At 37.3% G+C, this 17029-nt stretch overlaps 1 protein-coding gene across 1 annotated transcript in view; it reads left to right on the top strand.

The window, feature by feature from the left end:
- The window catches only part of LOC126237250 (transmembrane 9 superfamily member 3), a 94403-nt gene extending 80458 nt beyond the window's left edge, over positions 1 to 13945 (top strand). The window contains exon 11 of the mRNA XM_049947166.1: positions 12249 to 13945. Coding sequence (XP_049803123.1) covers positions 12249 to 12393 — 145 coding nt within the window. The 3' untranslated portion in view covers positions 12394 to 13945. The remainder of the gene's footprint in view (positions 1 to 12248) is intronic.
- Positions 13946 to 17029: the final 3084 nt, after the last annotated feature.

Here is a 17029-nt window from a genome sequence, read left to right as displayed (position 1 = left end):
TTCATCACTTAAAACATCCTTTTTATCAGCCAGACAGGGCTAAAATGGCATTGTGAAACAGGGCTAATTAGATACTATCATCTTATCATGACTCTTTGATCTGTAGATTTTTTTTTTCCTCAGATGGCACCATACTTTCATAAAATTAGTCAACAGTGAACCGTCAGCCAGAATTGGTTCTAAACATTTATGTCAAATTATGCTTCTTGTTGTTTCAGTATCATGAGCCTTACTTTTTGTGTTCAAGAATTGGGTTGCCATACATCGAACAGCAGAGAAGCTGTCAAGTTATTGCTGTGGCTTTTATTTACTTCTTGATTTTTTTAAACTCATTTTATGACTATTAAATATGGAAGCAGTTAATTTTATTTTTCATAAGAGAGTCTCTCTCTCTCTCTCTCCCTCCCTCCCTCCCTCCCTCCCTCCCTCCCTCCCTCCCTCCCTCTCTTCCTCCCCCTCTGTCCTCCACCCTTCTCCTCTCCCCCCTTCCCTCAGTCCCCTCCAGCAGCCACGGCTGCAAAATACTAACACGAATTCTTTACAGACGAATGGAAAAACTAGTAGAAGCCAACCTCGGGGAAGATGAGTTTGGATTCCGTAGGAATGTTGGAACAGATGAGGCAATACTGACCCTACATCTTACCTTAGAAAATAGATTAATGAAAGGCAAACCTACATTTCTAGCATTTGTAGACTTAGAGAAAGCTTTTGACAATGTTGACTGGAATAGTCTCTTTCAAATTCTGAAGGTGGCAGGGGTAAAATACAGGGAGTGAAAGCCTATTTACAATTTGTACAGAAACCAGATGGCAGTTATGAGAGTCGAGGGACATGAAAGGGAAGCAGTGGTTGGGAAGGGAGTGAGACAGGGTTGTAGCCTCTCCCCGATGTTATTCAATCTGTATATTGAGCAAGCAGTAAAGAAAACAAAAGAAAAATTTGGAGTCGGAATGAAAATCTATGGAGAAGAAATAAAAACTTTGAGGTTCGCCGATGACATAGTCTCTATTAGAGACAGCAATGGACCTGAAAGAGCAGTTGAATGGAATGGACAGGGTCTTGAAACGAGGATGTAAGATGAACATCAACAAAAGCAAAACGAGGATAATGCAATGTAGTCGAATTGAATCAGGTGATGCTGAGGGAATTAGATTAGGAAATGAGATGCCTAAAGTAGTAAATGACTTTTGCTATTTGGGGAGCAAAATAACTGACGATGGTCGAAGTAGAGAGGATATAAAATGTAGACTGGCAATGGCAAGGAAAGTGTTTCTGAAGAAGAGAAATTTGTTAACATCGAGTATAGATTTAAGTGTCAGGAAGTCGTTTCTGAAAGTATTTGTATGGAGCGTAGCTATGTATGGAAGTGAAATGTGGACGATAAATAGTTTAGGCAAGAAGAGAATAGAAGCTTTCGAAATGTGGTGCTACAGAAGAATGCTGAAGATTAGATGGGTAGATCACATAACTAATGAGGAGGTATTGAATAGAATTGGGGAGAAGAGAAATTTGTGGCACAACTTGACTAGAAGAAGGGATTGCTTGATGATACATATGATGATACATATTCTGAGGCATCAAGGGATCACCAATTTAGTATTGTAGGCAACGTGGCAGGTAAAAATTGTAGAGGGAGACCAAGAGATGAATACACTAAACAGATTCAGAAGGATGTAAGTTGCAGTAGGTACTGGGAGATGAAGAAGCTTGCACAGGATAGAGTAGCAGGGAGAGCTGCATCAAACCAGTCTCTGAACTGAAGACCACAACAACAACAAGACTTAATTCACCCTTCATTTCTCCTGTACATTGCAAGTAGTCTAGTGATTCTGAGTACTACACGTAGTGTGTAAATTGCAGCACTCAGAGATAGGGAAAGTCCCACAGTGCACAGAATGGAACCATTGAAACATGGTGCTCCAGAAGAATGCTGAATTACATGGTTAGTAAATGAAGAGGTGTGGTTGTTGTTGTCTTCACTTCGAAGACTGGTTTGATGCAGTCTTCACAGTAGTCTCTTCTGTGCAAGCCTCTTCATCTTTACGTAGTTGCTACAACCTACATACATTTGAACCTGCTTACTATAGTCAATTTGTCTACCCTCTATGGTCACTCCCTTCACTTTTCGTATGACTATTCCTTGTAGCCTTAGAATGTATTATCAACTGTTCTCTTCCTTTAATTAAGGTGTGCTATAAAATTATACTCTGTGCCAGCTGAAAAATACTTCTAGTGGAACACAAAGAAGACAGATATGCTCCTCTCTAAAAGTTTCTGACAGAAGTGGGGAAAATAGCTGCCTCAGTCCTTATTCTGCCTTCCTCAGCAAAAATTTTTGTCTTGTGACAATATTCACGCTCTTTTAACAAATTAATTCTAAATCCTTTTACCTTCTCTCTTTGTAGTGAAGCCTTCATACTCAGTATCTCCCTCCCATTACCCCTCTCTCTCTCTCTCTTCCAGTTCCCATTTTCTCCTTTTTGCTCTCTCTCTCTCTCCTATCTGTCCCTCCCACTGTCACTGTCTTCGTCTTCATCCCTTATCTCACTCTTCCTTACCACTGTCTCCTTCTCTGCCAGTTGCACTCTCTCTGTGTCCCACTGCCATTGTCTTTGTCCCTTTTTAAATTTTTTTTTATTTTTTATTTTTTTTCCCTCCCATTGTCTCTTTCTTCCATGCTTGGTGCAGCATGCTGTCTTTCTCTTCATCCACCAATGTCTACTCTTCACACATGTCCTTGGGGATGGTATGCTTGGGGTTTTGACCCTAGACTGGGAAACTTTGGCATACGGGTATAGGAAATGGGGAAAATTGATAAATTTTTTTCGTGTTCACCAGTCTGGGGAGGTGGGTTGTTCAGATACCCCTCCTCACCCCCCAAGTCTCTGTATGACCACCTCATCTCTCATTCCTTTCTACTGTATCCTCTCTTTTGCTCCAAATGGTACTATCTTCATCCATCTCTCTTCCTGTTTCACTGCCACTGTCTCTCAGTGACCGTCACTATTTCTCATCTCTGTGGCTCTCAATGCTATTGTGTTCATCCATCCCTCTTTTTCTTTTACTGCCACTCTCTCTCTCTCTCTCTCTCTCTCTCTCTCTCTCTCTCTCTCTCTCTCTTCCCCCCCCCCTCCCCCCCCCTTGCTCCCAATCACTGTCTCCTCTCCCTTTCACCACTATTCTCTCTCCTCTATCCCCTTTCAGCACAAACATGTGAATATGTTCACATGCCAAAATTTTTGGTGAGGAAGGTGGAATGAAGATTGATGCAGTGGTTCCCCCCTTTTCTGTGCTCCAACAGGTACATTTTTCAGCTGCTTCCCTTCTTTTCCCTGTTAAAGCAAGATGTGCAGCTTGTATGAAACAGATTCTATAGGTTAGTAAAGTTTTGACAGTTTATTTATATACTTCGACACTAGTACATACTTTGACATATACAAGCAACTAATAGTTACATATGATATAAGGTTAATACAAAATTATCTCCCAGCCAATGCATGTTCACCTAACGCTACTTTACATAAAAATTCACAACATTTTTAGGCTACATCTACAGTATACAAAAAAATGTGGTGTTTAATTTGAAAGTACAAACAATTTCATGTGACAAAATAATTTCTTGTAAGATGCTTACGCCGCCAGGTGGCACCATCGAACAATTTCTAGGTCTAGGCAGCCTGTATAGGCATGAGGTGCCCATTATATAGAGACACCACATCATAAAGATTTATTGGTGAAAAAATGATGACTGAAAACATAGTTTGGTGTCCTCAGAATGCTTGCATGAGTTCACAACGTCAGTTAGTACACTTATGCCTTAGGCTGGCTAATAGTACATATTTTATGCACATAAGTATGGTTACTTTGATACGCTGAATTTCAGTAATGGATAATTTTGGCAATTTTCCATAAACAGAAATTATAGAACTTTGGTTACCAAAAATGGTGTTGCCTTTTTTTTCCAGTGGGGATATTGTCAAGAACCACCCATGAAAAAATGCGCTTTTATAAGCAATTTAATGCCCACCTGAGGCTACGTCTATTGCAAAAGAACCAACTGATTTCCATAATTTGTGTGGGCTGGAGAAAATGTGTAATGTTTAAATTTTGACCATGTACTGTATGATAGCATCAGTATGCCTGTTCTTCTTCAGTATGCCCGCTCTCCTGTTAGGTATACAAATGATTACTAGGTGAAGGGCTATCCAAAATACTTGGCCCCTTATCTCTATGATCAGTAGAATACAAGATGTTACCACCTGAAAAATCGGATTTTAGCGCATGGCTCTGTGAAACGTACTGATATAAGTTATCCAATCTACCCATCTAATCTTCTGAGTTCTTACAACTAGGAAATCTGGGAAGAACCTGGAAATGTTTTCATGGAGAAAACCTCAGGAATTTTTGAGAATTCCGAGAATTTTTCATTGTTTTCAATTAAATTTTTGTACTCTAACAAAGAATTTTTCTTTAGCCCACTATTGCAGAATAATACAGCAACAGTAAAACATAAATGATATAATAACACAAAAATAAAATTTAAATTGCAAAGAAAATGCACCATGTACAACAACAAAACGAGGTGCACACACAAGTGTCTGCCAACAGCAAAATGCGTCAAAGACTTTGGGATGTAGACTTTGCGATACTTGGTAACAAAAACTGCTTTCAGTGAGTGTGACATCACAACTGTTCAAATTTCTAACAGGTCGTGGGAAAATATTCTGAATGGTGGTTTGAGAAGCATTACTTTCGAAGTAAATTTCCTTTTATGCTAGATGAATTGCGTTACATGTGAGAATGTGTGATGAATTTCTTAAATCATGGAACTTTTGACTCATTCAAAACTTAATGCTTTAAGTACCACCCACTTAGAAAAATTTTGGGCCCAGAAGACCAGCCAATGTATGTCATTACTTAAAATTTTACTGGCACCTTTGTGTTTGATATATCTTGAAGGGTAACACATGCTAAAGAAAGACAAAGGTTCAAGGTTAGTTTTTAATATTTATTTTAGTTCTTTCATAGATTACAAATTATACAATAGTGAAGTTCAGAAGTAAAATTGTCCTTAAAAATGCAAGAACAGTTCTAGAGCAGTTTCTCACATAATTGGCTTTTCTATGGAAAAGTTGAAGTGCTCGATGGAACAAATATTCAGCCAGGTAACCCATGAAATGTTTGGTGTATGGAAGTGAAGTTTATAATCGTGCTTGTCAGAAATATTCAGCTGCTGCAATTTAAGATGTGCTCATAGTATCCTGCTAACCACACCTTCAGAAGAAAAAACAGCAAAAATATTTTGACGACCAATGTTGTGTGTGAAAGCTTAGCTTTTCCTGTAGCTATACTGTATGTATATTAATTTAAACCATTAACTTCTCATATTTGTGTGTACATGCTACTTTACAGTGATGTTGCTATTGGCTGTGTTCTATGCTCTGAATATCATGGGTTGGCTAGATTGCATGACATGAGCTATGGTTGGCTGACAAAACCACATTGCACAACGCGGTCTCAGTATCAGTGCTTCGGAAGCTGTCGTGCTGTATGTGACGGAATTTTTTAATAATAATAAAAAAAAAATATGTTGTGTATATGTTGCCGCTCATCAAAGATATTTCTGAAATACATTGTTTTTACTGGGTTTCATTTCCTAAAGTGCCGGGACGTTCTATACTGCTGTATAAAACCTTTATTATTCAAAGGATTGATAAGTTCTACAGCTCTGATGGAAAGTATTTTGTTACAGAACATGGAAAAAAAAATACTTTCACCTGCCATGTAGTGTATTTTCACATGGGAAAAAGTGTATTTTTAACTGGGGAAAAAATCTGCTTTTTTTATTGTCCACATTCAAAAGCTTCTAATCTCTTGTCTGAGCAACAACTATTTTCAGAAAAGACTTTAACATTTAAATTTGTATTCAGTGTTAACAAATTCCTGTTTTCAGGTACACTTTCCTTGCTATTGCCAGTCTGCAGTTTCTGTCTTCTTTACTTTGACCATCATCAGTTGTTTTGCTGTCCATACAGGAAAACTCACTAAAAGAAGTGTGTTATTTTCTAGTCTACTTCCCTCAGCATCACTTGATTTAGTTCAACTACATCCCTTTATCCATGTTTTCCTTCATTATTATAACCTCTTTTCAAATGTCAAATGATCTCCCAGGTCCTTTACTGTCTCAGACTGAGTTATAATGTCATCAGCAAACCTCAAAGTTTTTATTTCATCTCTCTGAACTTTAAATTTTCATTGTCATTATATGTATTGAATAATATTGGGGATATGCTACAGCCCTGTCTTACTCTTTCCTCAGTACCATTTCTTATCCTTGGACCCCTAAAACTGCAGTTTGGTTTTGGTATGAGTTGCTCTTGGTATTTTATCTGTACACTTTCCAAGTTTGAAACAGTTTATTCCAGTTAACAGTGTCAAAAGAATTTTCCAAATCTAGAAATGCTGTAAATGTAAGTTCCCTTTCTTCATTTTATCTTCTAAGAAAAGTTGTAGGGTCAGAGTTGCCTTATGTGTTCCAACATTTTCCCACAAATCATGTTGATCTTCTTCCCTGTTGGCTTGTAATAGTCTTTACAGTCTTCTGTAAATAATTCATGTCGGTATATCAAACAATGGAAAATCCAGCATGGAATGTAACAATATTATGAAAAGGAAAGTCGCTACTCACCATATACCGGAGATGCTGAGTCGCAGATAGGCAGAACAAAAAGACTGTCACAAAAAATGTTTTCAGCCATTAAGGCTTTCATCAACAATAGACATACGTGCGCGCGCACACACACACACACACACACACACACACACACACACACACACACAAATGCAAGTCTGAGGTGGTTTCAGTTGCCTGAGACTGCAGTCGTGTGTGTGAGTTGTGTTTGTATGTCTATTGTTGAAGAAGGCCTTAATGGCTGAAAGCTTTATTTGTGACAGTCTTTTTGTTGTGCCTATCTGCGACTCAGAAACTCTGCTATATGGTGAGTAGCAACTTTCCTTTTCATAATATTGTTTCCATGTCAGTATATTGCAACCATGACTTATTACACTTATGGTTCTGTAGTATTCACATCTGTTAGCACTGATTTCTTTTGAATGGGTATAATTACTTCCTTCTTGACATGTGAAGATATTTTGCCTGTCTCATATGTCTTGGTTACCAGATGGTATAGTTAAATCCTGGTATGTTTTCCCAAGGGTCTCGGTAATTCTGTGGGAATATTGTCTGCTCCAGGTGCCTTCTTTTGACTTGCATCTTATAGTGCTTTGTCAAATTCTTCTCACTGTATCTCCCCACTTCATCTTCATATGTAGTTAGCTGGCATAAGTTGATCTCTTGTCAGTTGCAGTGGACTGTGCATGGCAGTTTTGTGGGCCTACCGCAACCAACAAGGTAATGCGATTTTCTAAGTGTCTTTATAGCAACACCTCATTGTTGTTACAGCTCTTTGGGGGGCTACTGTTTTTGCCTGCAGCCATTGGTGCTTTGCAGTTAGCTGACATAAATGCTACTGGCTGTCAAGGATGTTCATACTCTGTCTCAACTATAATTCTTCCCTTAACATAACATTGTCTTAAAGTTTGCTTCTTTTGTGTAGTTCTTCTCTGTATTACTTCTACCTTTCAATTTTTCCTCCTTTGTGCAGTGCAGGCTTCCAAGCTGAGCTCTTGATATTCGTAGAATTGCTTCTTTTTTCTCCAGTGGTTGCTTTACTTTTCCAAAAGACAGCATCCATAATTCCTGCAGACAGATGTGCTTCAGCAGTTATGCATTTCTGCATTGCCATTTTGCACTTACTGTCAATCTCATTTTTTTTATACATCTGTATTCTACTTTTCCAGCTTCACTTCCTGCATTTTTATAGTTTCTCCTTTCATCAATTACATTAAATATCTCATTTGTTATGTAATAATTTTACTGCACTTTGTCTTTTTGTACATTTGATCATTTGCTTCTCCACAATCTCATCTTTCAAAGTTACCCATTTGTCTTCTGTTGTATTCCAGTTCCCTGTTTGTCAGCCATTGACTAAGCTGCCTTTCAAACTCTCAGCAACCAGTGATTCTTCTTGTTATCCAGGTCCCATCTCTCTAATTTCCTATATTTCTTCAGTTTTAATCTGCAGTTCCTAATCAGTAAATTATGTTCTGATGCCACATCTGGCTCCACAGATGTTTTGCAGTTTAAAATCTGTTTTTGAAATCCTTGTGTTACTACTTGAAACCTTTCAACATTTCCAGGTCTCATCCAAGTATATAGTCTTCTTTCGTCACTTTCTGAAACCAAGTGTTGGCAATGATTAAATTATTCTATGTGCAAAATTCTGCCATATAGCTTCCCCTTTCATTACTTTCTGCCCAGTCCATGTTCTACTATTTGCCCTTCTTCCTTTTCCTCCTACTGGATTCCAGTTCCTCATCCCTCTTCACATCTCTGTTAAAGTTTTTAATAATTTCATGTATCTCATCATACATTGTTTCATCTCCTCATTATCTGCAGAGTTAGTAGGTGTATGAACATGTACTACTTTGCTGTCTGTGTTTGCTATGATAATGGATTCACTGTGTTGTCAAAACTAGCCTCATCCACATTATTTTCTTATTTTTTATTAGAACTCTTCACATGACCATGTTATATTCTTTCTGCCACTGCACTTCACTAATTTCCACTGTATGCAGTTTCAACCTATCCATTTCTTTGTTTAAACTGTCTTAACATGCACACTATGGGTCTAACATTCCACACTATAGTCTGTAGACCGTTTATTTTTCTTGATATTGTCCTCCTGAGCAGACCCCATAGGAGAGATCAAAATAGGGGACTTACTAATGCTGTAATATTTATTGAGGAGGATGCCATTGAAAGAGAGTGGCTGTTGGAGGGAGGAATATCAGTGCCTGAATCAGTAACAGTCCAAATAGATATAAGATGCAGTCATTAGGTAGACATGAAAAGACTTACGCAAGATATATTAGTAAGGAGAGCTACACAAATCATTGTATGGACTAGTGACTATAGAAGCGACAAAAGAAAGATTCCCATATTTTTTACAAATAGAAAACATTGTTTAATGTTATTAATTTATACATAATTGAAAAGCTTACACTTTTGTCATTTTTCAACATAGTCTCCATTTTTTTTTTTTTTTTTTTTTAAAGACACTTTTGAAGATGGTGCTCCAGCTTTTGTATTCCTAAGTCGATCAAGTCTCCCGCCAACCCACTGAGGAAGTGTGTGATCTCTGCTTGGATTTCACCATCCGTGTTGAAGCGTTTGCCACCTAAGTGTCCCTTTAGCTTGAGGGAAGAGGTGATAATTGCTGGGGGCTAAGTTCGGGCTGTACATGGAATGGGGCATAGCAGTTCACACAAATATCTTCAAAAGCTCCTGTGTTTGAAGAGCGACGTGGGGTTGAGTGTTATCTTGAAGAAGCACTACTCCCTCCATCAGTAGTCCTCTCCGGTGATTCTGAATTGCTTGAGGAGGATGGTCAGTGTTTCACAATATCTGTCAGAGTTTATTGTCGTCCCAGGTGGCATGAAATTGATGAGGATACCCCCTTCCGATCCCAAAACACAGTTGCCATAACTTTTCATGCCAACTGCGTTTGTTTGAAATTCTTTGGTGGTGGTGAACCAGAGTGACACCACTGATGAGACTGTTGTTTTGTTTCGGGGGTGTAATGAAACAGTTTCATCTCCCGTGACGATAGTCCAACAGCTTCTCCTTGTTGCCTCCCCACCTCACATTGTTGAAGAATCTTGCGAGCACAGTCAATGCGTTGCTCCTTGTGTCCGTCAGTCAGCATCCGGGATACCCGGGGTATCCAACGTTTCTGTTCAAGTTCTTCAATTGTGTCATGGGAAGCTTCACAAATGCTTTCAACAAGTTCATGGACAGTGACCCTCCAATCTTTGAGCAGCTCACTGTTGATTTTCTGGACAATAACATCTGAAACTGGTGGTTTTCCACTCCGTTCTTCATCATAAATTTCCATGCGACCCTCAGCAAAAGCCCTGCACCATTTGCCGACATGCATGAATGGTCATGCACTCTTCACTGTAAACTTACGTCAGTTGCTGATTAATCTCCACAGATGGTAACTTCCTTGTGCGGAGAAACCAGATTACTTTTCAAACCTCGCACTTGGCAGGAGTGGCGATCAACACTTCCATCTCTGGCAGCTGCCAAGCTAACACTGAGTAACATAGCAAATCAAGGATGGGTGGGCTCTTAGAGTGGGGTAACCATCGCGCACGGCACTGTAGTCGGATTTAGTCTAGCACCGTCCCTCAAGGCTGTAGCTCATTGAGAACCTTAGTTTTGGTACAACCCCCATAATACCACAGAGAACCTGAAACCAATTGTCATAAATAGTTCTGGAGATAGATTGAAAGTTGCTAACCTACACTCATCTTAAAGTGATGATAGAACCATATCAAAAATGACAACAGGTATTGAAATTATAAATAAATTGGTCTCTGGATATGATGCTAGTTTTCAGTTAGCATACTGGACTCACTCTCGGGAGTATGACAGTTCAAACTTGCGTCCAGCCATCCTGATTTAGGTTTTCTGTGATTTCCCTAAATCGCTTCAGGCAAATGCCGGAATAGTTCCTGTGAAAGGACATGGCCGACTTCCTTCCCCATCCTTCCCTAACCCAATGGGAGCAATGACCTTGCTGTTCGGTCCCCTCCCCCAAATCAACCAACCAACAAACAACGTAAGCAATCAGCTAATTTTCAATTTCCTTATTGCATTATTGGTTTCAAGACTATCAGCCCTATCTTCAGATGCATCTTCTATTTATACATCTAATCGATGTTTAATTAACTGTGGGATTATAGCTTGCTGATCATCACTGATCAACAACATGCAACAAACCTGTGTCTACAATAACACAAAACTGACGCTGTAGCAGTCATGAGTTGTAGACTACTGGTGATCACTGTGGTGCCAAGTTTGTGTAGTGGTGTAGACACAGGTTTGTTGCACGTATTGTTGATCAGTGATGCCAGCAAGCTGTGGTCCTAGGGAAGTTAACCTCTCCCTTAAAACCCACTTCCTTTCGTCTTTCCCTCTCCTTCCCTCTTTCCTGATGAGGCAACAGTTTGTTGCGAAAGCTTGTATTTTGTGTGTATGTTTGTGTTTGTGTGTCTATCGACCTGCCAGCGCTTTCGTTCGGTAAGTCACATCATCTTTGTTTTTAGATATATAACATTGATTAGATGTATAGGTAGGAGGTGCAGTTGAGCCGGTAGTCCGGAAATCAATACTGCAATAAAGAAATTGTAAAGTATCCTTGCAGCCAGAGGCCAGTTCATTTATAATTTCAATTCGTCACACAGCTGCCTTCTATTACAATGTAAAATGTAAGTATGATGGATATTGTCTTGTTAGATTCATTCAACAAATACATCATCAAATCTCTTGCACAGAAAATATTGTGTGATCTTTGCTTGAAAACATAATTTCACAACTTCAAAGTTTCAATTACTATCTTTACACATTTAATTTTGCAGTACTTTATAGGTAATAGATTTAGTTTCACATTTATCACTGTTTACAATTTTTCTACTTCACTGAAATACTAGATCTCGTGATCATGATGTTGCCACACTGCTTTGTACTCGGTGTTTTTTTTTTTTTTTTTTTTTTTTTTACAAGTTCCATATTCCAGTTTCTGTTTCACAGCTCTCAAATAGTATCTAGTAAGTTTTGCGCAAATTAAAATTAACCTTTATTTTCTACTGTATCAGTCATACAATTTTTATGGCAGTTACTAGTGACTGTCTAAAGCTGCCTATGTTATCAGTTGTGGAAGGAATAAAACCAGTTACAATGTACATTACAATTGTAAACCATAAAACATGTTCATACATCCATTTCTTGCTAGTCACGTTAGGGCAGCAGGTACTGCTGGTTGCATAGGTAGCTTCATAGATTTTCAGATAGTTTTGTTAGACTAAAACTAGCATAAAAAATATGCAACTGTAATGGTGAAAGAGAGGGTAATTTTGATATCACACAGCATGTGTGACTCTATACCCAATAAATATTTCAGGAATAATAGTTTTGTGGAAGTTATTTGATTTCTTTACTTTTTTACTTCATTTTCCTGTTTTGGTTCTTGGGAGGTGTTGTTGAAAATGACAAATCATTTTAAGTTAAGGTGTTAAGGGCTGAAAGTAATTGTTTACAGTGTCATTTGCTTTTTTGTTCACAGGATGTATGGCCTGTTCCAGACAGCTTTCTACTTTGGTTACATGGCACTTTTCAGCCTGGCCCTGGGAATTATGTGTGGGACTGTTGGCTACGTTGGCACCAGCTTTTTTGTCAGAAAAATCTATTCCACAGTGAAAATTGACTAAATTTTGAAGTGCTGAAATTTATGTATCAGTTTAAACAATGAAACATAGTTTCAGTATGAAACTGTTTTATATTTTGTGCTGTGTGGAAGCTAATTTCTGCAAATAATTTCCTTCCACAAAGAAAAGAAATGATGGACCACGAAATTTAGAGCAAAGTCGGAAGCATCTAAATGTGTGTTAAATTATAGAGAATGTACTGCCATTTTTTTATTGTGTGGATAAAAAAATAGCCAGTGTTTGAGAGAAGTGCTTAATTTACGGAACTGAGAGATGGTATTTCATATAATCAAAAAATGAAGCAGATCAAAGGATGTGAAATGCACAACTAATGAAAGCAAGTTCTTGATAACTGTTTGTACAAATAGATTTTTATTTTTATTGATTTTTGACTCCTTTTGTGCAGGACACCATAAATATCACGAAACTTTTAAAATTTGGTCAGCCGATTCTCTGAGTCTTTCTCTCTTTCTGTTGTTAGCTTGGGACAAGAAAAACGTGTACACAATTTAGTTTGAACTGTGGATTCATTGCATTTTTAAATATTGTAAGAAGTAACCTGCATCTAAATCTGTGTAAGTGGTTACACACAGTTGGTATTGAGCGCGTGTGCGTGTGCACGTGTGCGTTGTGGATGAATGTGCGGCTCATTTTTCATAAGTTAAAGTCTGGTGTACTTTTAGAACTTTTTTTCTCTGTTGTAATGATAGATTAAAGCGTGAATATAATCTTAATATTACTCTTGTTGGTTGCTTTTTTTAAAACTGTATATAATGAGGACAATAGTTTAACCGTAGGTAGTACTGCTATCCTTCACCAGTTTGTATGAATGAAAGAAAGTTAAAAATCCTTTTATTACAAACACAAACACATTTTCCATAATCAATCAGCAAAATGTTTATTTTAATGCCATTCCTCTTTTTTAATCTGTAATATGCAAAAAGTGGACAAATATGAAAACTGTGCAACAGAAATTGGTAATATATCAAAAGAAAATAGTAAGAATGTATGAGTAGATGGGGTGCATTTTTCTGTAGTATATGTGTGTGTGTGTGTGCGTGCAAAGTAAGACTTACATCATTCTAGCACGTTTGGCACTGACTGTTACCTCTGCTGAAGGAAAACATATTAATAATAAACCATCTTTTAAATACCTAAAAATAAGGGATATGATTGTGCTCTGCTGTGAGACAGATGATGTGTAAACTGGAGAATGCTATATCGAACTTGTGATAACTGCCTTAATGTAGCTTGTTTTGGTGCTGTAGAATGTAGAGTATTGAAGTGTCAGACTGCTGCCGAGTACTTGTACTGTACAGTGTGTGCATATGAAGGTTTGGAAGGCTGTATTGAATATAGGACGACTTTCTTATTAATTGTGACTTACTTGCTAGTCATGTTAGGATGGTGACTGTTTCTGATCTATGATTGATTGGCTAACATAATGTACCAAGTTTTAAAATGGTTACTTTATGAAGATTGTGTAAAATTTGTAAATGTAATTCCATTTGAGTAAGTACCTCTACACATTCTAAATAAAGTTTCCGTATACTTTTTTGTGATTTTATAACACATTCCCGTGTTCAGTTAATAACTTAAAAGAAGAGATCTTAACAGTTGTATGTTGTGCACCTCACTACACCCTTTGTGACAAGTCAGTAATACACATTTTTGTATGTTGCCACTGCAGGTTGTAGTACAAATAACTGAAACAGTTTGTTTGTTCAGAACTTAAAACAGGAAAGCTGTGATAGACCACAAGTGGAATATTTACTTAAAATATAATAGCTTCGTGGCTTAAATCCTGATTACCTTCAGATTTTTGTCGCAGCTACAAAGTGTTCATTTGGCATCAGTCTAACTGATTAGCAGTTGTGATGTATACAAGGTGGCCAATTTATGCCATTTAAATATTTATTTACTTATGTTATTTGACAGTAGAGAAAATGTGGCATACTTGTGTAACTGTAAAAGCAAAGAAATGGCCTTGCTTTTGTGAGCAACTGTTTTGTAACAGTTCTGTATTTTACTCTGGTTATGTAAATTACTGTATTTTAAATATTTAATTTGTGCACTTTTTTATTGTTTGAATTATCTGCATAGGATGGTTGAAAGTTTTACACGTTGTCTTCAGTTATCAATAGTTGTTCAGGATAAAACTTCAGATTATGAAATAAGTATAGGCAAACCTGTGGAATCCCCTCTATTCAGATCATGTAATTCCATTTTCATTAAAAGTCTTTCATATGTGATTGACTGCAGGACTGTATAAGGCTCTGTTAAGTACCCAGGTAGGCTCTCCTGATATACCTGGAAATGACACTGTAATCTTCTTTTGTCATTGCACAAAGAACAAAGTTGTAAGAATAAATAAAAATCTACATACTAATATATGCTGTTGAATATGGCTCGCCACCATATAGGAAGTGGATCTCAGTTTACTTGAGGATTGCTACTCATTGCACAAAAGAATGTGAATGAATTGAGGAGTCAACAAGGAAGCTGATAATGAAGCTTTTGAGATATAGACTACTCCCCATGTGGCAAGTACATAACCTGAAAAAAAGTTTCATTGAAGTTGAAGCCAGTAGACATTCATGTCTGCTCATTATATATATGGAAACACAATACATATTAAGAACTATTAGGTGTGCCACGAGAGTAGGAAAGTTTTTCACACTTTCACAAGTGAGAATGATTGAATGCAATGGAAAATAATTACTGAACTCTTCAGGATTAAAGCTCTTTGGTTTTTACCTACATTAAAAGAATGTTAATCATAAACAAATTATCTCTTAAAGAAATTTGGTATGTTTACTCATCCTTTCCCAGCACAGGAGTTCTGAGGAAACAGGATATAATGGTGTGAGTTATACCAAGAGTAATTTCTTTTTAGCTTCTTATGATGGATTCGAGCAGGCAGTACTACATAAGTCATAAATTAAGATGTACTGTGAAATTAGATAACTTGAACCACTTTCAGTATTGTTTCACTCATATTTTCAATTCATGCAGAAAAATCGATTTAACTGCAACCAAAATGTGAGTTTCAAGAGAAAGAAGATCCTGCTGGGAAAAGTCGGAGTACTTTACTTCTATAGAGTAGATTTTTAAAAATAAATTGGTATGTCAAGGGAGGAAGCTACCAGAAACTGTGTGACTTTATCAGAATTTGTAGACTGGCGATATTGAGTCATTGTAGAGTGCCTTTAACAGTTAAGTTGTTTCAGAATGTATGGAAGAAATTATTTAAGGAGTGCTGGTAATAATACTGTGTTGTGCGGGTATTTACCAAACAATGCCAAAAATGTTTTCTTTAACAGACTTCTCTGCAATGTTCTGTTGATCAGACAACAACATTACAATTGCCAGTGTAATTCCATCTGCTGAAGTAAATATTGTTAGTTGCCCTAATTTTCTTCTAGGATTTCATACATCTCTCCTGCTTCATTCTCTAAAATATCATTCTGGACCTCCGTCCAAGTTTTTTGCAGTGTTTCATCAGTGAGCCAGGGTTTCTTTATACTTCCTTGGCATCAAAGATAAAACTAAAATAGAACAAAATGACCTTAGTTTCTTTACAGATGTTATTAATTGTGAAAAGATATTCACTGTCAGGTGAATGTAGCTTCAGATGCATAAGGGTACTTTTAACTCAATATTTATCTTCAGGAGGTGAAATTCTAAGTATTGTGAGAGGCAGAAATAAAGGTACTAAAAAAAAAATCTTAGCTTTCGGAGCTTTTAGTTGCTTCCACAGGGAGGAAATGTGGCTAAGTTGGAGAATAGTAAGAAAAGGGGCAGCTTGGCAAGACCCCAGGATGAGAGGTACCAATCCTTTCTGAGGAGGATGAGGAAACATCTTTGCTTCCCTGGTCCCTCTTGTCCTGGATGCTACGTGATCTGCCCTTCCTTTCTTCAATAGTTACATTTTAAACCTAATAATGAAGTGCTGTGTCACTAACGTTTGGATTTTTCTAACAGGTAGAATATAAAAACAGCACAGTCAACATTGGTAAAACAAATGTCTGCATGAAGCCTTGTATGGGATTTCATTTTATTATTGGTGCTCAGTACATGTATTTTATTAATGGCTGAGCATCAGTTTGCAGATTACCAATAAGCTTAATCTCAGATCAAAAGATCTGAAAATTTTTAAAAGATATATTTTTGGATAATAATACTTGTACTTTGTATTTCTGGTATGGCATATGTGAATGTAGAAAAAGCTATAGCTCAGTGTTATTCACTGTCATCTAGTAAAAATGAAGCTCAGACTAAACAGTTAGAAAAACTGTGCTACAACAAGGAAATTAGAAAGCATGTGAGGGTGTGATGTGGAATCTCAAACAAGAAATAAATACAAGCTTTCTGTTTTAAAGAGTGTTTAACAATTGGAATGTTTGATATGAGCTTTGAATTCCTGATCTTATTGTGCTGTTCAGGAGGAGGCAGTGAATAAGCGAGAAGATACAGCCAGGTGGGTAAGAAACAAGTCTTTGGGAATGTAAAAGAAATAAGAGACCTAATTTAAAATGGAACATAAAAATGATGATAATTCGACATGATTATTCAGTCACATATAGTGTTCAGAATAATAGAAGTCAAAAGAGGAACACACAGTCAGTGAAAATCAGTA

The sequence above is a fragment of the Schistocerca nitens genome, chromosome 2 (genome assembly GCF_023898315.1).
Source record: "Schistocerca nitens isolate TAMUIC-IGC-003100 chromosome 2, iqSchNite1.1, whole genome shotgun sequence".
NCBI classification, from domain to species: domain Eukaryota; kingdom Metazoa; phylum Arthropoda; class Insecta; order Orthoptera; family Acrididae; genus Schistocerca; species Schistocerca nitens.
This window is presented reverse-complemented; position numbering and strand designations above follow the sequence as displayed.